The sequence below is a fragment of the Cavia porcellus genome, unplaced genomic scaffold (genome assembly GCF_034190915.1).
Source record: "Cavia porcellus strain 051 isolate PalLab524CR breed Dunkin Hartley unplaced genomic scaffold, mCavPor4.1 scaffold_11, whole genome shotgun sequence".
Lineage (NCBI taxonomy): Eukaryota > Metazoa > Chordata > Mammalia > Rodentia > Caviidae > Cavia > Cavia porcellus.
In genome coordinates, this window is record NW_026947494.1 from 41,390,475 (window position 1) to 41,413,127 (window position 22,653).

The window sequence follows — 22,653 nt, forward strand, 5'->3', positions numbered from 1 at the left end:
ATTTGAAAACTAAGTATTGTGGAGAGAAGGGAAATCTAAATATTGTTACTCTGACTAGATTAAATAGTAAAATATTTTATTTTACTTGCATTTGGATTGGGGGGGCATGGCAAAAATGAGTTGTAAGATCTTACAAGAGATTAACATCCTGGGAGGAGAAATAAGAAGCCAATTTGCCCTCTCTGTGAGCTGGCAAAAGCCAGTTCAGTCCCAGGAGGAAAAACAAGAAGCTGGCAGAAGCCAATGAAGGTCCTGGTAGAAGAAACAAAAAGCCAATTTGCCTATCCCATGAGCCAGCTGGTACATAGGCTTGGAGACAAAAACACTGCCCTACCCTACTCCCTTGCCCTGCCCCATTGTTAGCAACTGAGGTACAAAACAATTTAATGCTTATATTATATGGTGGACTTTTGAGCCTGAAGCCATAGTCTGAGCATATATTAAGAGAATGACAATATGTAGTATAGCAAATGTGGGGGATTTCCTTCTGCCTTGTTTTTGAAATCCAATTATTTTTCTCACTGGGGGTTTTTTTGTCCCATTTTATTTTTTTTTAATTCAATGTTCTGTTTTGATTGGTTTTATTCTGTCCTGTTTCATTTGATTTTATTATATCTTATGATATGTGTAGCAGTTTTCTAGATAACAAGAGGCATTATGTTAGCCATGGTTGATTTCCTATTATCCTGTTTTAAAATTCTGCATCACTTTCACTGTTTTATTTTGTTTGGCTTTATTCTCTTTAAAATAAAATTTAAGAAAGATTAACATATTCAATTATGATATAGTCTAGGGTCAACACATTGTATCTTCCCAAGCTTTATTTCTAAGAACTTTAATATTTATTTTTTGGAGATACTGCATCTTTTCAATGCTAATTAAATATAATGTATTTTCTGTAAATGTATGATTGTTTTGTCCCAATTCAAATGAAGATTTTAATCTGATTTGTCAGTCACTCAAAAACATAAGTGAGACAGTAGTTACTTTTCTCTATGCTTCATTACAACTACTTGGTTGTGCAGGACTCATGCTTAGGATGTTTAAGTGATTAAACCCGTTGAGAGTTATGCTGTCTTTATGGGTAATCATATGTGGACTGACTCAGGTCATAGCACAACACAATAGCTGGTTATGTCACATGGAAAACTCTTAACTTACTGATTCCCAAGATAAATGATATATTCTGCTTACTCATATGGTAACTGATAGGCTCACGAGTATCAGACAGACTGAATAGGATAGTGAGCAGTTGCCAGGTTCTGTCGCAGGATAGCACTGCCTTGAGTACTGACTAGGCCGTGTTTGAATCAACCTTTATTTTTCAGTCACTCTTGATCTAGATCATATGTCCTAGGATCTACCAATTTCTCTACATTCTCATATCCTGTAAGACTCTTATTAAATTGAAAGGATTCAACAAATTTATGTAGTTCTCATGGAAAGAAAAACTTATCCTATGATCATATAACCCCCATTTGCCTCTTTTCTTCTCAATAGGCATTAAATAAAAGAGAAAGTCAATGCTGAGGGTTGTGGGGGCACCAAATTACCTCCTCATATTGAGTACTTGAGAGAAATTTAGTCTCACAAAAATTGTTCTCTTTTTATACTCATTTTTGTCTCTGTGAAATTCTCCCCTACTACATAAATGAATAATTTAAATGAATATTATCATTTTACTATTCATTTTGCTAATGTACTTAATTTTACTTTTGCATGTACTTAATTTTAAAATGACGTGTTTGACTAATTATTTCTCTCTCTTTTTTTTTTTTTTTGTCTTTTTATTTTTTATCGGTACCGGGGATCGAACTCACGACTGCCTGCTTGCAAGGCAGGTGCTTATCCCCAGCCCACTTGACTAATTGTTTCTCAAATTTAATTCCAACTGCATTGTTGATCCTTAAAAGTCTTCAGTATTCTTTTGTAACCTATCTGGACCCACATGAAAGAAAAAGTTGGACATATCTTGACATTTATAGCCTTATCTTTGACATTTCTACATTCTTTTCTAAGCCTTGTCCCAGAGTGAGTCACTGCCTACACACACTTGCCTTTTCATTATTGCTTTACTCTAGTGACTTTAGAAGCTTTAAATTCCCAATCTGTGCCTCTATCCTCTTAACTCTATACTTTTCTTAGTTGAAGAAAGTCAAAAAATCATGATCAAATTCATAAAGTAGCCCATGATCCCTTCCTGTAGTACATAGCTGTTTAAAACAGTCCTCACCTATAAAGACTTGCAAAATATGAGTTCATGTACTCCTAAATCTCAGTAATATACTTAAGGCCCAAGAAAATTTAAAATGATTAATATTGATAGTATATCTTTGCTGATGTTTAAATATATATTATGTGTTATATTCTTATATATGTTATATTTTTTAGGCAAGTGGCTTCATATTTTCCCTCTTCAAATTTTAAAAGAAATGCTAAAGATTATTTTTCTAGGTTATTGATGACCTCTGTCATGGTTTATATCAGTGGCTCCCAAGCCTCATTATGAACTCAACCAAATCTAGCATTTGTGATTGGTTCATTGCCTAATGCTGGGATTGGGGGTGTGCTACACCCACCTAGGGGTGGAGCCAGGGATATGAAGTAAGGGAGAGAAGAAGGTGTGCCTCTTGCTAGTTTCTGCCTTGCTGTTAGCAGCTGCCATGAACTGCGGCCTGCCATGCCACCTTGACTTGAAGCAAACTGCGTATGGACTGAAACCTCCAAGAACTGTAAGAAATAAAACTTTCCTTCCTTAACTTTGAGTATCAGGTATTTTGTCTCAGTGACGAGTAAAAAGTATTTAAGACAGTCTCTTATCAGAGATAAATATACATATTTTCCAGCTTTTTTAAAGTGTATATTGTCCTTCTTAATTTTTCTAGGGAAATACCATGGAAGGAAATAGCTAGATTGAATGCAACTTCCAATCCTAGTTTTTTGAGGAATCTACATACTGATTTCCACAGTGGCAGTACCAGTCTATACTCTCACCAACAGTGGTGAAATGTTCCTTTTTCTCCACAGCCTCACCAACACTTGTTATTGGTTGATTTCTTGATGGCAGCCATTCTTTCTGGAGTGAGATGAAATCTTAAAGCTGTTTTAATTTGCATTTCTCAAATGACCAGTGATGGTGAGCAATTCTTCCTGCATTTACTTGCCATTTGTATATCTTCATCTGAGAAGTGTGTGTTCATCTCAGACGCCCATTTTTGGACAGGGATATTGTGATAATGAAAGGGAAAGAAAGTGCTCTAAAGGATGTATCTGTAAGGTATGTTTAAGTGTGCAAGATAGATAATCATACTACTAAGTTTTTGTTAGTTCATCAAACAGAATGGTTTGTACTGTCATTGCTTGATTGTTCACTTTTTATGCTTTGATTTTGTGACTTGAGCAACTACTTTTAAGATAATATGTAATTTATCCACTAAAAAACCCCCAAACAAATAGTGTATTGTCTCAGGCATTTTTCTCATTTCTGTGACATAATACCTGACACTTGCAATTCTAAAGAAGAAACATTTATTTCGGCTCAGTTTGTATAGACTGTGATCCATACTCTGCTGGCTCTGAAGCAGCATGGCATGATAGAGAGGAAAGAGTTTTATGGTATGGCAGGCAGGAAACTGACAGAAGGTGAAGGGAAAAATGTGGATGAGATAAACTCTTGCAGGCCACATCCCTATACCTAGTAACCATCTCCTCTGACAGGCTTCACATCCCAACATCACATGTAAACTAATCCAGTGATGAAAATCATGGTCACCAAATCCCCTATGAGAACATGAGGTTTTTGGAGAACATAACATTCCTCCTCCTGCCCCTGCCACCCCCCCCCGCAAAAAAAAAAAAAAAAAAAACTCATGCACATCCCTTTATGCAAAATGCACTTAGTCCATTTCTAAGATTTTTCAACATTCCAACAGTTTCATCATTGCTGAAAAGTTTAAGTTCAAAGTCCCTCTGAACTTACGGCAAATTCTTAGCTGTGGTTCCTATAAAAAGGAAAAGAAAGTTAAACACTTCCAACATACAATAGCTCAGGTTAAGCATTTGCAGTCCAAAAGGGAGAAATACAGAGATAGAAAAGAATGGGACCAAAGTAATATCCAAATCCAGTGGGATAACATTAAATCCCATTTGTTCCATACTCGGCACCCAGGACAACCTGTGGCAAGATGTGAGATCCAGAGGGGTTGAGCCACCCGATTTCTCCAGTATTGCAGATGCTGATTATAATCCTCATGGCGTCTTGCTTGGGATGGCTTTTCTCACTCCCTGCAGCTTTCCTCACTCTTTGCAAGTTTCCTCAGATATTCCACATTCCCGGCTTTTCCAACATCTTGAGATCTCCACTGCACATTTGGGCTTACTCTATAAGGTTTTCACACTGTCCTTTCAGGAGCACACTCCCTGGCTTTTGAGGCCTTATTCTGAAATCTGGGTGGAAGCTTCCATGACCCCAACACTCTGACATTTTGTATACATGTAAAAACAGTACCAGATGGATGATACCAAGGTCTGCTACCAAGTGGAGCCATAGTCAGGTTTCCTGACTGTATGGGGTCTCTGAGTGCCTGGATAGCTTTCTACAAACAAATTCTGTGATCTGCTACTTTTCTAGAGCATTGTACCCTGGGCTCCCCTCTCAAACCAAAGTATTTCACCTTTGTGAAGCACATGGTTCCGTGTCTCCCTTCTCAAGGTGAGATACTTTACCTTTGTGATTTTGAGCCTGAACAGTGAGGGCTTACTGGTTCTTCTGATACCTTCAAGGTATCTTTCCTGTTGAACTGTTGTAAAGTTCAATCGCTGGGTTCTTTCTAAAGCTAATCTTTTCAGCAATCAACCTCTCTTCTGCTCCCATTTGTGCAGGCTTCAACTTTTCCACAATTTTCTTTTGGGTCAAACTCAAAACTAAAATCATTTAGCTGTGTTGTTTGTTTTGATTTACAACAAGAAGCTGGATAAAAGCCCCAAACAGTACCAAGCCACAGCGTGAATATTTAGGGGCCTTGAAATTTCCTCAGCTAGATTCATTAGTCTGCCACACTTAATTTAGTTTCCTGCAAAGTCTCTGGACATGAGTAAAATGCAGACAAATTTTTTTGCCAGAGCATAATACACATGGTCTGGAGTCCAACTGCCAGTGGAATTCTTCCCAATTGAAACCTTTTCAGCCTGGTCTTTTCTGGCTGCATTACTGTCAACATTCTAGTCTTTTGAGCTCTAACCAGAATTTCCCATCAAGCTTGGATTATAGTATTCTAGATCTGCTACTCCATTTGGCATCTCCAAACTTTTCCAAATTCCTCCTGAAAACCAGTTTAAGGGCTTCTGAACTGCATGACGAGGTAGTTACAGCAATAAAATCATTCTCATTACCAAAAGCTGTTTCAACTACTCAATTACTTTCTTCATTGCTAAGACACAATACTCCACCCATAATTTATGGCACAATGTTTCAATCTGTAGTCAGCTGGCTCCCAGGCAGGGCAGCATGGCAGAGGGGCATGGCATAGGAGTTTTGCTTACAGAAAGCAGAAAGCAAAGAGAGGGTGAAGGGAAGAAAGAAGAAGAGATAAAGCTTTGCAAGCTTACCCAGTGACTCACTTGCTCTTCTTAGATTTCACCTATGAACATAACATTTAGCTATAAATTTATCAGCAGACTAATACACTGATGAGTACCATGCTCCCATGATTCAGTCACCTCTCAAAAGCTCTACTTATAACCACATGAAACTTATAAGCTTCTAAATATAAACTATAACATAGAAATAAATACTTAAAAATTTCTTTAAAGAAGATGTTACATTTAAAAATCTTGAGAAAAGTTTCACAATTTGTTTCATGGCCATGGTCTCTTTCATTTCTTCTACTAAAAAATAAAACGTCACTTTAGGCAGAAAATTAGAGGGAAAACAAAATCAGAGTAAAATTCACTGCTTGAATGTCACTCAGAGCCATGAAAATGTTCTATGCTTATATGAAATCCAAAGTCTTTGGCGTCCTTCCTAAGATCCTTGCAATCTGGTCCTAACTTTACTTGGCTTTTTAAAATTTCTATTCAAATCAATTCATCCTTTGCCTGTTTCCTTTGCTAAAAAGGCCAATTACCCATTTTTTCTACTCATAAAATCCTCTCTCCACTTCTCACAAGATATCTTTTATTGTCTAGTACCTCTTAAGATATCTTGACTTTTTTCCCCCTGTTGATTTTATGTAATATCTATTTTCATGGTCAGATGCAATTAGAAAGTTTGCTCTGCACTTAGTCCTTAGGTAGTTTGTAAATTTACTTGAGATAAGCCCTAGCACTTCAACATCTCTGAATCTCCAGATACTCAGAAACTTCCTGCTGCATAGAAGTAACTGCATAAATGACTGATTAAATGGATGAATTACATGAAGTCCAATGCTGTAGAGAATAAAAATGAGTAATTGCTTTTAATCTAGGAGACATGAGGACTAATTATGTTATTCAAGCATTATTTCAGAATCAAAAAACAGATATTTCCTTTAATTTGATTCTCTTTTTTGAAAAGGAAAGGTGTTTCTCCTCCTGTATTTAATGACACAGTCCTCCTAGAAGAAAGGTTATTATCTTTTTGGTTTAATATACTAATTAATCATGTATTTGTTGCAATTATGTAATTTTATGGCGAACATACTTCAACTTTTTAGAAATTGGTCAATGGAAAGTAAATTGACTTGCTCAAATAATTCTAGAATTGCCTAACCATATTGTATAATAAAGCATCACAAGGACATATTCAAATTATGAGATCCAGCAAGGCAACTAAAATGTATCTCCTGATCTGTGGCTATTATTCTGAGTCATAGAGTACCACGAATTAAACATCCCTGCCAGGGTACCTCCCTGGTACAGCCTCTCTGCTTCAGCCCTGATGTGTCACTTATGTTAAAGTCTTCCAGTAAGTCTAACGAAGTTTCCTACAGTATTAAGAAGCATATTTCACCAAGATTCTGAAGTCAAGTGCTTTTTGTTTTCTGCAGAACTAGTTGCCCAGATGTCTGGATAAGGTTTCTGGCACAAACTTTTTCAGGAAATAGGGCAAGAGGAACACCTATTTCATATTTGAAATGAAAAAACACACACACACAAGAACATTGCACAATAACAAAAAACAAATGGTTGGTTAGTGATGTCATTTAAGAGTCACATCACTGTGACTTTATTTTGCCCATGGAGGAAATCGTGACTTTTGAGGTATTACAGCAGCAACTAAGTTAGATGACTTGGTTTAATTTAATACACTTAAAAAGAAACATGCCAATATTGGAAGGGCACAACTACTTATTTTCTGTTTCTAGTTATAAGCAAAGAACTTAATGGACAGCAGATTTACAGTAAAATAAAACCCATGTTACCCATTTCTGTCTCTGAAGAACATAAACCTGGAGTCAAATACACATCAGAAAATTAAAAATTATTGAACTACGGAATTTGTTGCCCAAAAGAGTCGGCCCTATAGGTTAACATCACTGACTTGTCATACATACTCTTGAGCACATAAATCTTAATGAAATTACTGTAAATCTAGAAGTTCCAGACAATTTATCACCCTTAATTCCTCAGAATAGAAGGGATGAAAAGTTGATGATGCATGCTTTGATATTACCCTAAAGCTTATTTGAAATAATTAACTTTTTTAAAAAATCGTTTAATTTTTCTTACAAAAATCTGTTTTTTTAACATGGAACAATTTTTTGAGTTATTTATTATACTGTAAACTTGGTACCATCTTCCAGTTGGGTGTGCTTTATTTATATTGTGGCATTAGAATGAATTATTTTATTATGGAAAAAAACAGCATATATACCAGAGGCAGAAATCTAGACTCTCTTCTGTTCTCAATCTTTTAGTGAAGTATTTTTTTCTTGTTAAAAAAGTCTTCAACAGCTGGCAAAATTTATTGTTAATGTTATAGTGAGATCTGGTATCTTAATGTTAATCCAACTTATAGGAATATTGAGATAATTCCATAATTAGAGGTAAATATTTCAAATGTGAGGATACAGAAAAATAATGAATGGCTGGTAATGTTTTTAACTAAACAAACTCCCCTTCTTATCGCCATCAAAAGTATCCATTCCTGCAGGGCCTATTACCGATACAATCTGCCCTACGCTTCCACTGTCCACTTAGAACTGGGAGGAAGAATGAATTTTACCTATTGAGCACCAATTTCAACGCAGATATTATGTTAAACATTTGTACCTTGTCTCATTTAACTCTCACAACAATTTTCAGAGAAGGGCACTCTTTTTATCTCCATTTGACTTTTCAGAAAACCAAAACTCAGAGACACTAGATAATTTCTCTCATATTACACAGCTATTAAATTGTGGTTGTACAATTTTAATCTACACAATGTAATTCCAGAACATTACTTACTCCAGTAGCTTTGCTCAATATGTTAAATTAAATCCAAAAATACTTTGGTGTGAAGTGTATGTTTTTCTTTGTAAGACTATTTTCCAATAATCCTAAATTGCCTCATTTCATACATTATACTTTCCAAATTCTGAATCAGATCAGTCTTCAAATTCTTGGCAGGTTTTTAATTTTCACTGATAGTTCCAAACTATAAGAGAGACCTGATCTCAGGTCTCACTTAAAATACAAAAGGTTATTATATAAATTATTCTCATATCATCTCATATTATATAAATTATTCTCATATCATCTCAATGGAGGTACATTTGTTGAAGGCTAAGCCTCAAGATAAAGATGGAATGATTAGATCTACATGCCTCCCTGAGGGATAAACAATATACTATGATTGATATTCTAAATATGAATGGGTTACCCAGGTTGCTGACTAGGGCCCCCTGATTCGTCTTTTAAAAAAATCCTTGCTCTTTCCATATATACTTGCCATGTGACTTTGCTTCCCCATGGACCAGTACTACCTAAGTAACTATACCTGCAGTTTTATTAGTTGATCCTAGCTTTTTCCTACCTTGTACCCACCTCTTGACTTTGTATACCTTGTGATTTTGCTCTATAATACTTTATTTAAGAAGTAGGCTTGTGGGAACTCACTTTCTGTGTCTGTTCCTATCTCTCTCAAGCAGGAGCTATCTCTCCCTCAATAAAATTTCCTACTGTTAACCTCCATTATTCCTCAGAATTCTTCGATTTTGGGGAACATAAACTAAATGTACTGAATATTGACATTTATAGCATTATAACACCTCCCTGTATTACTTGGAGGTCCTATATCAATATAATTATTGGTTTGTGACACTGGACAGGTTTTTATGTTCTCTAAATTTCAGCTTATTTAGTGACATGTCTTCCTGCCAGATTACAGAAGGAAAATATCTTGCATGATATTAACTTATATTTAGGTTTACTGTTGTTTAGAAAATGAGCACTTATTCTAAATTTAATTTTCAAACAATAGCTATTTTTCAGTTTCTACATTTGGACTGATTTGACGTAATGAATATCAATGACTATTGCAATAAGAATACCTACACAAATGAAAATGAATCTTAATGATATCACTGGTATTGATAGTTATGACCTTTAAATTTTTAAGTCCTAGAGCAAAGATAGATGTTTAAATTGAAATTACATATTGGTTCCAGGAAAAGTTTTCACTAATTGCAGCTTTGATTATGTAAGTATATTGTGACTCTACATTATTTGAACAAGCTATTTTATAATTTCCAGTAGATTTTTCCAAAGAAATACATCACAATTTACCAGAATGATATAAATGCATATGGATATGTATATGTTTGCACATACAGGAAATGCATATTTGTGCATATATATTCACAAATACACATGCATAATATTCTTTGGAACACTAAGCAATTTTGAGAACTATTTTTAGTAAATTATGAAATTTAGTAAATTTTAAATACTCAAGTATTAATTAATCCTTACTATTTTGCAAGTACCAATGGATTATACTCATGCAAGACATCACTGATACTGTACACAGAAAGATACCCAGGAAAGGCATTCTTTGGAAAGATATGAAAACACTAAATGGAAACAAAGGAGCTCAAGCAATGTCTAATGGGATGGAACTGTGACCCAACAATATTTTTTTAGAACTTCACTGTATGATTTTGAAACTAAAACCAAGACATTAAGAAACCTAAAAACAGAATAAGACAGGATTTTAGCGTATTTACTTAGTAATAAACCACTCCAAATACATAAATAAATTACCTCAAATTCTTAAACTAGAAGACGAATTCCTTGGCTAATGGGTCATGGTGCTGAGATTTGACAGTCTGCAACCTCTCAGCTCTACCACCCTTAGACTTTTATTTAGCTCTTTAAGATTTGTCCTCAAGTTTTAGTTGCTGCGTTCCCTTAATTAGCAATATGTACAATCATCCTTGCAAACCTCCTCCTAATTCTCCTGCCCCTTGAGCTAGATGTAACCTTACCCGTATTGTGTTTTAGGCAAACAGCCCTCTGTTGGGCAGCATCCTTGTCCTACATATTCCTAGACATGCTGGATAGAGATACTCAGTTGTTCAATTGATTCCTCTAAACATGAAACCCATTCATCTGTTCCTTTCCCTGCTTTGCAGTTCTCAAGATCACTGAGACACTGCTGCTTATTTGTTGAAGTTAATGGTTCCTCACTGTAGTTTTGTTCACAACACCAGGCAGGGAATAGACAAAACTCTTATAGCATATCTCTGGCCCCAGGATCTAGGCAGAAACAACATGAACACTATTTAATGCACATTTACTCATTGAACAATACCCGGAGCGCTTTAATAGATTTGATTTTCAGCGCACAAACATCCTAATTCAGCTTAAAATAGCCCACGCATTCCTAAGAGTACTTCCCTCCTTTTCCTTCTCCTCCCCTTTTCTCTTGCACGTCTTTCTTACTTTTTTCTTCCAGTCTTCTTTCTCCTTTTTCTCTTTACCATAGTTTTCCCTCCATAGGGGAAAAAAAAGGTAAATAAAACTTATCTGCAACCATCCTTTAACCGGTAGTCACAAAGGAAGGGACCCCTCCAGGAGCGAAAGCGCAGCCCTTGCTGGGGCGTGGCGGGGACGCCGCCCCCCACCGGTCAAAGGACCTAAAAAAGGGGAAGTCCCAGAGTTTTGAGTCCTGGAAACCGAGTATCAGATCTGCTCACTTTCACAGACAGCTTGGCTGGTCTGTGCAGTCGGACCTCCAAGAAGCAGCCTTTCTTCAAGGGATCAAGAGCCCAGGCACTTTTACAGTGCCCTTCCTGTCCAGACTCTGGAAAAGCAAGGGGTGTGAGGGCGGAGCCACTGGGCTAGCAACACCCTCGCCAAGGTCCAGCCCTTGCCAGTCTTTCACCACCTTAGGGATTTGGCACAGAGAAAGAGATCACTCTCTCAATGAAAAGGAAGATGTCCCTTTAAGGTTTGCCTTGCCTGCCTGTGGACTTTAGCCTAAAAAAGGACCCGCGATGCTGGCTTTATTTGTCCATGTTTCGGTCAGAGCCCGGGAAGCTTGCCAATGAGATTTTCGACTAAAAGCGCGAAGGATTAGATGCCTTTTAGGAGGTAAAAAGCGTGCAGCCAACTTAAAGACTTGGGACCAAAAGACAGGAATCAGTCCCCTGTGGGGCCTGGACTGTGTGGCTGGCGGGACGGAAGACTGTGAGCAGCGCAGACCGCAGAAGTGGCCCAGAGCACAAGGCATCGGTGCCCAGTTCTGCCTCTGGACAAGCACGTTCCCGGGGCGCTGCTGCGGCTCCAGCCATGGCCCCCCGGCGCCCTGCCTGCCCAGAGGTCGCTGTCGCCTGCTTATGGCTTCTTACCGGTAAGCGACTCCACTTTGCTCTCAGCATCTAGGGTGCTCGGGGCTTGGCGCTGGGAGCCTGGAGCCACGTACAGGGCGCCATCCACTTGGGCTGGCCAGGTGGCCCGGCCAGGTCAGCCTAGTAAGCAAGTTTCTGTGTCTGAGTTTTGACAGCAATTAGTTTCCGTGTTGCTTCAAGCCTCCCCAGCCCAGCAGTACGAATGAGGCAGTGCTGAAAACTTTTACCTGCTGGAATTGCATTTTCGAATTAAAGTTGTGTTTACCGCGTAAAATTATATTTTAGGACTTGTCTGAATGGCTTTCTACTTTTTTTTTTTGTGAAGGATAACGAAATAGTGACTGATTTATAATCAAAGTTCTGACCCTCGGGTTCTTCTGGGTTAGACATTCTGGCATTTTCTTGCAGTCTAGTATTTAGGAGAGTCTGCTAAATCTACCCTAATAGATTTAGGAAGCAATGTAAAATTCGTTTCTGCCTGATACAGTGCTTCTGTGTCAGCAACCCAGAGAACAAACATTTTGAAACAGAAATAGTGAACAGCACAGACTAGTTTTTAAAAATGCAAAATGATAGCATTATTCCTGGAAATATATATATATATTCTTTCTTGTTTTTATCGGTACCAGGGATCGAACTCATGACTGCCTGCTTGCAAGGCAGGCGCTTATGCCGCTGAGCTAAATCCCCAGCCCCGGAAATACATATTTTTAAGGTGGGATTTTTAAAACACAGGGAAAATGTAAAATTATAACCAATTTAGGGGATTGCCTCATTCTAAGATTTTCCTAATGATTAACCCTTGGTCAGATATTTACACAAGTTCCTACCTCAGGAGGGAAAGTTGAAATGTTGACAGAAGGTACAGGGTGGAAGTGTAGTGGTGAAAGCCTTAAGTGAATGACAAAGACTTGAATAGTGGCTTAATTAATGGCTGGCTTTAGCATATTACTGACACTCAATTGTTTGATGTTTTTTCGCTGCTGACATGCTTATAATACTCATGCTTATAATACTATAATAGTGTTTACTATTAAAAATAAGAGGAAGCCGTCCACTTTAATCTTGCTTTAGGTAGCCAAGTACTGTTAACTTTTATGAAGATCACTGAGAAACAGATTATTAGGCATACAGAGATCTCTCATTGTAAGGTGGTGTTAAGAGAGTTAATGATGAGCCACTGGCTTTTCATCCAAATAGTTTCCACTCTCCAGAAATGTTCAATGATCCAAACAGTGGTAACTTCTAAACAGCATTACAACCAATGAGTAGTTTAATGTACCAGCTACTGTCACTACCTTTACACAAGCTCAACCTCTGATTGATCCCCAACCTAAATTTTTGGAGACAGTCTGTTGTTTTTATTATGAAAAGTCTAAATAATTTAATAATAGTTCATTTTGTAAATAAGGAAGGGAAGATGGGTTGAAGGGAGGAGAGGAAAATGGGAGAAAAAGAAGCAGCAAGATATTATGGTACAAATTCCCTATAATGAATGATACCATTTATTATAACGAAAATGTACAATAAAAATTGGCTAAAAAACAGCCCAAATTGCATCTTTGTTCATTTCACCCAACAAGTAACCCCTAGTGAAATTACTTAGTCTTCAGTATCCTCTAAAAAGAAAAAAAAAAAAAAAATGAAACTTTGAGGGGAAGATTAACAAGTTACAATTTTCATATATGCTGGTACAGTACACTTTGCTGAGTATGTGAAGGTACTTATAGGGAAATAATGCAAGATATTTTAAAATTATGATATTTGATTCTTTGTGTGATTGAGCAAATAACTGAATACTAAAATTTAGAACTGAAAAAATGTTACTGACAGAATCAACATGTGCCTTATACATACTATAAATTATTCACATTTCACAATACAGCATTAAGGATCTAAAATCTGGTTTCTTCCTTTCCTTTGCTGGTTTATCTTTCAATCAGCAATATTCTGGCCATTCTTCCTTATCAGTTTTTCCTTATATTTGAAAACATCATTAATTCATGGAATCCACACCTAATCTGGGTTCTCATCACTATAGCCATCCATACCCACTACTGCAGAGCTTATCTCTTTAAAGATTGAACAATATCCCTAATTACCATCCTAATGCATCATTCTCATTATATCTAATTTTAGTCACAATTTTGTAGTTCTTTATAATCCCTGAAATAAAATCCAAAGTTCTCAGCAGATCATGCTAATCCAGCCCCCTTTTTCCTATTACCACTGTATGTTTCTACTGTCATTGTAACATACTGCCATATATTATTGAATTTAAAGCAACATAAACTTACTGTTTTACAGTTCTCTACATCATAGTCCTTTTAAGCTGAAATCCAGGTGCTGCTTGGGCATTTCTTCTGGAGGCTCTAATGAAGAATCAAGTTCCTTCCTTTTTCCAGTGTTGAGAAGCTACCTACATTCCTTGACTTGACTTTCTCCATTTTCAAGGCCTGCAGGACATCACCTTTGGTGACTCTAATACTACTGCCTTCCTAAGCATTCCATTATTTACTTTGGAGTTATGCCACCAGAATAATCTCTCCAATCTCAAAAACTTTAATCAAATCTGCCAGGTCACTTCTGCCATTTAAGTAACGTATTTACGATTTCAGGGATTAGGACAGGACATCTTTGAGAGAAGAGTATTATTCTGCCTACCATATCTCTTAACATAATGTCCCCACTATATTCAATCACATTTCCTTACTTTCCTCTAAATCCTCCTGCTCATTATTATGCATCTAGAAAACAACTCCACCCTTCCTTCCTACTACCCCCTGCCATCTAAACAAACTCTCACTAGCCTTCAGAGCTCAGATTATATCACAGTAACAAAACACTGCCATTCCAATACTCATTGGATTTTTGCAGGTTTTTTAAAATTGAGAGACATTCTCTTCCACACACAAATAAAGTCCTTATTGATAGTTTACGCATGCCAAAGTCCCAGCACAAATTAATGGCACATCCAGAGGACTTAACTGAAAAGTTTCAAAAGGGAGTTTAGACAAGCCTTAAGGAAACCAAGAAAAGATAGGGCACTTAGAACAGCAACAATGGGAAGTACCTGAAGCAAGAGTGGGAAGAAAAACCATGACCATTCCTAGGTCTGAGGAGTTTGATTGTGAACTCTAAGGATGGGAGATGGGTTATGGTACCGCGGCAGTGGCTAGCGAGAAAGGAGGGCAGCTAGTGCCAATACAGAAGGCCAGCAAGGAATGAATAGGGAAAATAAATAACTATCTTTCCCTCTACCTTGTAACATCTGATCCAGGCTTGTTACTGGTCATATCCAAATGGTAGGATTCAGCCTAATGTCAAGACGAACAATAACAGAGCATAATGAACACAGATTAATGTTTAAATTTATTGGGTATAAGCCCCTGTGCCAATAACTTTGCAATTTTTATTTCATTTTATTCTAAAGATTTCAAACTATTTTATGTATCAGAGACGAAGAAACTGAAGTACTAACAATTTCATTTGTCCAAAGTCACATCTGTAGAAAATAACTAGTATTCAATATCTGACCTCAAATTTCACACTCATAAGCCTAAAAGTGGAGTTTGTCTCCTTTTGCTTTGTGCTTTAAATGTGAAATCCAAACTTTTTTAAGACTTTGATAAGACTCTAGTTAATGATGCATACTTTAGATATACAGTAAAACGAGATGATGACCTACCCTAAGTATAACTCAAATAACAGCAATTTCTATTTATGATGATATGTGGAATGATCAAAATACTATATGCCATGAATGTTTAAATTTTAAAAAAATATTTCATTAAAAGATACATTGCCCAGCACTTGAGAGGCTGGCACAGGAGGATCACTGTGAGTTCAAGGCCAGCCTGGCCTATGTAGTGAGTCTAGGCCAGCTTGAATTACACAGTGAGACTCTGTCTCAAAATACATACCTACTAATATATATATATATATATACATGCATTGTCATTAATCTCCCTCAAAGTATTTCCCCTAGGTTCAAACACTTTATTCTTATTGCTTCTTTCTGAAGCAGCTTTTAAAGTCTTACTTTGTAAGTGTCTTTATCAGGTATAATCAAAATTACAGTGAATGCTTGTAGTAAATGTCATCAAGTGGTAAGACAGGCTGGTATAAATATTCTGATATGCTCTTTTACCTTATTCAATGAATGTGGCGGTATGTGACCTCTGGTTCTTCCCTAAAGTCAAAGTGACAATGAAAGGTAAACATTTTGAACTGATTCAGGATATCTAGGCATTCATTAAGAGCACAATTGTAGACATTCATGCAAGAGGACTTCCAGAACTGCTTCAGAAAATGACAAGCATGATGGAATAAGTGTGTTTGAAACAAGCAGGAACATGTTGAGGGGGGATTAATGGCATTTTTTTCTTTTACTATGTTAAAGCTTGGCATTCAATGTAGTTTCTGTTCTCGTCATATATATCCAAAAATATCCCTGAGTTATATCTTTTTTTCTAGAAATACTTTGGCCTAGGAACAAGGATCTTCTGTTTATAGGCAAGATTTGCTATTCAAAATGCAGTGAGGCTTTGATGGTGAATATGGGATGGAAGTGACTTATCCAAACAAAAAAAAGACCAGAGCATATTGTTAGGGATATTAAGGTGGTGAAAGTTTTCTTAGTCATATGGTGTCTGTAAAGGGAACAAGAATTCATGGGATTTTTTTGTTTTTGCTTTCTCTTCAGTAAAATGCAATGAGAGTAACAGTGAAGTCTACATCTAAGTTGGTTTACAGGGTGCTCACCTAGCTAATTTGATCATGACTCTTGGGCTACTGTTAATCATTATTGATCTTACCTCTCCATGGATGTGCCTCTACCTTTGTTCCCCTACTTGCAACCGAAAAAACTTCCCATTAAGATCTAGAACTTCTGAGTTTTCATTCACCCCCTTAAAATATTTGAAGTGTTTAAAAAATATGTATACTTAGAAAATTGGGGATCAATGACTATTTTATATTTACTTCACTGCATTTGTTGTATGAGACCAAGCGTGACAATTAAGGTTATGAAGAAACTGAGATGAAAGGTATTTGAATTGTCTCCACACTGCTAAAGTCAGAATAGATTGCCTATTCAGAGTAGTCTGTGACTGGAGAATTATATTCACTTTCAAAGTGATTACAGAAAAGCATCAAAAGATGCAAAGGAACTAAATATATTCCTTTCCTCAAGAATTTTTAATTTCTTTCAGCTTGCCTATCACGCCAAGTCCTCTAAAGTGTACTCTGGTCTTTTGCATAAACAAGTAGCTCCACTGCTATTATCCTTAACTTCCCATAGAAATTTCATTCTCAAAAGACTCCGTGGGTAGACTGGACCCCTTCCCCAGGGAAATATATGTCCCAACAGCTTTATCTATATAACATACCACTTGATATTATATTTAAATATCGAATTGTCTGTTTCCCAGCTTGCTGTATACTCTGTAAGGACAGGATCTTATGGTTAGCACCTAGGAATACTGTAATAGGCACTTTTAATGAATGAATCATGAAACAGAATATAGACAGATATAAAACACCTAATAAATCAAATTGTCTTTTAATTATATCCTCACAAATTTTTATCCAAGTTTATAGCTAACTAAATAGAAGCTACCATCAATTGCATCATTAAAAAATGTACTGTCAACTCAATATATAATTGCTAGTTAGCTGCATCCTAGTTTCACAGATATTGCAAAGTGGGAAACCATGCATCTAAAAATTATAGTCAATATCCAGCATATCTACATGACACTTATCATATTTCATTGTACATTTTGAAAACTACATTTTAAGGTCTCAAAGAGGCTAAAATCTGATACCTCTTATAAACACAAAGATAGGGACATTATTCCTCTTCTAGTATCTGATTTGAGGAATAACTGCTCCTCTGGCATCAGAAGCATCACCATTTCCCCAAAACAAGAGCTTCATCTAAATATCTACCTTTAGAAGGAAGCCTCAGGAAAAAGGTGACAATAAGGTAATCAAAGAAATTTCCAATCACATAGGATACATGACTGTAGCTTTGGCAATTCTTTAACTTTCTCTCATAGCAGTAAGAACAAAGGTTACATGTATATGAAAGAGTAATTTTAATTTAATCATTTCTATGACTTAAAGAGAAAATTTAAGTCAGCCAAATTTTAAAGGGAAACTAAAATGTATATACTGGTTGGTATTAGGAATTCATTTGATGTCCACACTGTATAAAATTGTTTAAACATTATTTTTTTGGTATAAAATATATGTGTATGGAAATAAATGTAAATTCCACAACAGAGCACCTTCAAAAATGGTTTTATATTTTTACTGTAAATCATAAAATTGTACAATAAATTTTCAAAAATATCTTATTAATTGGTTTTTAATGTACCAAATACTGAAGTCTGAGTTCAGATATATTTACTTATCTTTAAAAATATTGATATTATAAATTTCATTGCAATATTTTTGGCAAAATGTTCTTATATTACACAGTGATATAACAAAAAGAAACATACACTCAAGTTTTGTTTTGTGAATAAGATTTTGCTTATTTAGTAGAAGTTTTTTTATTGTTTATCATAATTGCAAGGAAGTGCTCTTAGTCACAGGGAAGTTAGATAAGTGAATACAAAAAAATTGCTTAAAAACCAAAAACCTTTTACTTTTTTTATACTTTTGCCTGTATTAGGTGAATAATCCTCCTTGCTTGTAGAGGTCACATGGGAGTCTTCAAACAATCTTAGCTTTGCATATTTTCTCTAAAGAAATGATTGCATTTATCACTGGAATTCATCATCTGAGCTCTAGCTCTTTATATATTTGGTAAAGATCATTTTCCAAATCATATGTAGTAAAACTAATTGCAGTTGGGCCAGGGATGTATCTCAGCAGCACAGCACCTGTCTGGCAACAGCAAGTTTGTGAGTTTGAAAAACAAACACAAACAAACAAACACATTATCATTATAAATTATTCTAAAATATGTCAAGACATTTTCCACAGTAAAATGTGTTTAAAGTCACGATTTTTTCACCCAAACGTGGGTAGCTCAAAAACTGAAATAGGTGTACAGAAACTTACCTAAGAGTAATCTTTTTAAATATTTAGTAACATTATAAGAATAACTTCTTAATTTTAGTATGTCAGTGATAGATAAGTTAAAATTTCTAAAGTAAAAGAGAACTAATAACCACTTGTTCTTTCATATAATATGTATGATCATATACCAGATTCCAGAAACATAAAGGAAAATAAAAGATAGTCCCTGCTTTCAGAGTTTCACAGTCTGCAACAAACGTTCAAAGGAGCAGTACTGGAAGGGGTTCCAAAGTGGTTTAAAAAGTTAAAAGATCACATTTATGTTTCAGGAAAATAAATTTTGAAAAAAAAGTACACCCACATATTATACAGCCCCACCTATTTAAGGGATACGACTAAGCACAAAGTGTTCCAACAAGATATCCATTCTTTAGGAACCTATAATACTTGCTACCGTCACGAGATCATTTCTGGCATACTATTTTATAGGAAGGATTGTAATGCAATTTACCATGGGATACATCAATCACTTCCATACAGTAGGGCTAACCTAAAGTTTGGTAAACAGGTATTAAATAAATTCACCTAACAGACTGCCCATTAGTCAACTAGGTCAAACCAAGTATCTTCCAAGTGATTGTGATCATGTTCAACTGAGGCCTCACTGCTTGCTTTGGTCTATCCAGATTTGTATCTTCAAGCAAAGGATTCTTCGGGATTCACATGTTTATGCAGTTCTTCAATTTAGAGAGTACCATAATCTCATAAGGATGTTCATACGAGAGAATCAGGACAACTATGTAATATGTATTTACAGTATAGAGTGAAAATAGGTTTGCAACAGTTAAAGGACATATCCAAAGTTTACAGAATACTGCTTCAGAATAGATTCACTCATGTAAGTATTAAACTTGGAATCAGTCTTGTACCACTAAAATGAACGTTAGAATCAAAGTCAAAAGATAGCATGTAATATTTAAAACAGGTAAGAATGAGATTATGTTAGTTTCTTAATGTTGCAGCATTTTTTACAGTTATATTGATTTTAATTACTGAATTCAATTTCCTCAATTTTCACATAAAAGAAATTGAATTTCAAAGAGACTAAATGCTGCCAAAAGTTACAGTAAAAACAACTGAAGGGTAAGAACTACAGTTCTCTTGACTTCTAGCCCAATTCCAGTGGAAATGTTTCAAAAACAACAAATTAAAAACACTGGAAGGTAACTTGACTTTTTTTTTTTGTTCTGGAGACATTAAAATAGATATGATTTTATAGGAAAACAGACATGATTAAAATACCCTATATAAAGGTTTCTGTTTTCAAAGACCCAGTAAGTACAAAATTATAATTTAAAACCACAGCCAAATCATGTCTTTTTCTTGTAATTTTGCTTATTTTGGAAAACAGTAAAAATAAATTTAATTAGTTTTTAAATTAAATATTTAATAATATCACTGCCTCAAGAAGTCTGTAATAGTATTAATAGAGCTAACACATTTTACATTTCATATCCCCTAGTTTACCATTCATGTTTGAGTACCTACCACATGCTAGAATTTTGTAGGAGAAAGTAGAATAATACAGGATGAATCCTTCAATAGTTCATTAAAAAAGACACTGCCTTTAATCAAATTGATATGATGCATGGTTTTAATTCCAGATAATATTTAAGGTGGCTTTATGGATAAACAAAATACATGGAATCAGGGAAAAAATTTAAATAGAATATTGTGAGCTGATGTAGAAAAGGAGAAATTTCCTAGGATGTATGGGGAACAAAGATTACTTTCATAGTATAATGTAGAGTGCCCTAAAGGTTTGAGATATAAAGCTGTTAAGACTATAACATTGAAGCTTGAGTATCAGGAATTTGTAACTTAAATTAGTGAGTTACTGCAACCTCAAATAACTCAGAATAACAGTGTAATGCTTGGTCTAGAAATACAAGACATAACACAAAATCTGGCAGAAAACATCAGCTCATTTAACAATAAGCTCACATTACAAAAGAAAGATCTAAACTGTTGCACATATTTCAGATCAAACTAACTCTTTGAAAAATGTTGTATGTTCAATCACTGAAGCATATTGATTAGACATCCTTTACCTTACCGACAACAAATCAGAATAGGGTGTTACAGGCTTCAAATGTAGAAATGGCTATACATATGTTTTTCTAAAATCATATGTTAGATCATTCTAACATGTGTAGGCAGGGCAGGAAGAAAACTGTGGCAAAGCATCATAACAATTTCAAGAGGTACAAAAACAGGGAAGGAATTAGTACCTTTCAAATCTCCTAGACTCATATCTAAGTTTTGGGTTTTTATCCAGTAAAAGCGCCAGCTAAGGGCAAATGCCCATAAATAACAGTACATAATTTGCATTTTTTAAAAATCCTTGGTAGATTATGGAGAGAGATGGATTTTGTTTAGAAAAACATCAAAGAGCATTTCAAAGCTCCCACTGAAAAGCCTTCCTTCTCTTCTCCTGTCTCACACATACACTTACATGCTTCTACTTTACTAGCTATCATTTCAGTTAACAAGATTCTTTTAAAGTAATACCACATACACTGGGGAGGCATGACACCTTAATACTTCAGCAGGATCCTTCCCAGCTTAGAAAAGCTTCTGAATTCTCCTGGAATTGGAGAATGACGCAGTATGAGTTAACTTAGGATATTCAGTATGACAAAAGATAAGAAAAAGTAAAGATGAGAGAAAAAAGGAGGGCAAGAAGCCCAACAATAAATGGCAATTCTAATGTGACTTAGGGCCTTGGAAAGGTCCTTTGTCCCTGAAGGAAGAAGATAACTGACACTTTAATTAAAATTACCAAGCCTGTGCTCTGGTCAAATTCCTCCCTTTTATTCCTGTCTCACAAACAAGCTCAGGCTGGTGACCGTCACTTTAAAAAATCCATACACACAAAAAGACAGGAAAAATAACGGGAACATGTGTGTTGGGCAATTCTATTTACATTCCATCTTAATTTCCAACGGTGGGAACTCTTTCTCTTTGCTATTTTCTGGCCTTTTAAGGAAGGAAATCTCACTTTTTCGCCCTACTCTGCAATTAAAAAAAAAAAAAAGTCTTTAGAAAATTTTCTTTAAAATTGTTTCTGTAGCTATTCGTTTGCAACCAGTCATAGTTAGATCAATTTATCTCCACTTCCCATATCCTCAGCTTTCACCCTAGCTCTTGCAGTGAAGAAAAATGCCAACCCATTGCGACCCAGTCCCCACCCCAAACATGTCACAGGTTACTGAGCTGAGGAAAGCTGAGCTTGCCAAGTTTGGATTCTGGGATTCCCAAGACTTCAGGTCAGGCCACTGGGAGGTCCACCCAGGGGTAAATTCCACACATAGTTTCCTTCTCTGGGATCAGTGCTTTAACATCTGGGTTAACTGAATTCTGCGGAAATAGTAACTAAGCGCAGGAAACTGCTGGGCACTTTGCTCAGAGACGGGATCTAACGTGACTAATTATTCTTAGAAAACGTTTCCGAAAATATAAAGTCCAACAGGCCCGTTGCGTCTAAGTGAGAAGCAGGAATGAGCAACAGGGAGCACAGTTTGAACATTTCTGGCAAAATCTGTACTTTCGAAAGCGCCTTTTACTTTTAGGTAAATTGTGAAATTGGATTTAGGCAAGGGCGGAGGTACAGAGTGACAACCACACCGCATCCAGCTAACAATATTTTCACTCACTCCTTCGTTCTTCACAAACAGGGATGGAAGAGAAAACTTGGGAAGCCCAAGTTCTGCGTTAAAATAAACCTTTCGTCAAAAACAGCGGCCGC

At 36.0% G+C, this 22,653-nt stretch overlaps 1 protein-coding gene and 1 long non-coding RNA gene across 2 annotated transcripts in view; one reads left to right on the forward strand and one right to left on the reverse strand.

Annotated features, from left to right (window-relative positions):
• The window catches only part of LOC106027803 (uncharacterized), a 90,501-nt gene extending 67,916 nt beyond the window's left edge, over positions 1-22,585 (reverse strand). The window contains exon 1 of the long non-coding RNA XR_001201393.3: positions 14,111-22,585. This is a non-coding gene — a long non-coding RNA (uncharacterized LOC106027803). The remainder of the gene's footprint in view (positions 1-14,110) is intronic.
• Itga1 (integrin subunit alpha 1) overlaps positions 11,119-22,653 on the forward strand; it is a 146,683-nt gene continuing 135,148 nt past the window's right edge. Inside the window, exon 1 of the mRNA XM_003470253.4 lies at positions 11,119-11,815. Within this exon, the coding sequence (XP_003470301.2) occupies positions 11,755-11,815 (61 nt within the window). The 5' untranslated portion in view covers positions 11,119-11,754. The remainder of the gene's footprint in view (positions 11,816-22,653) is intronic.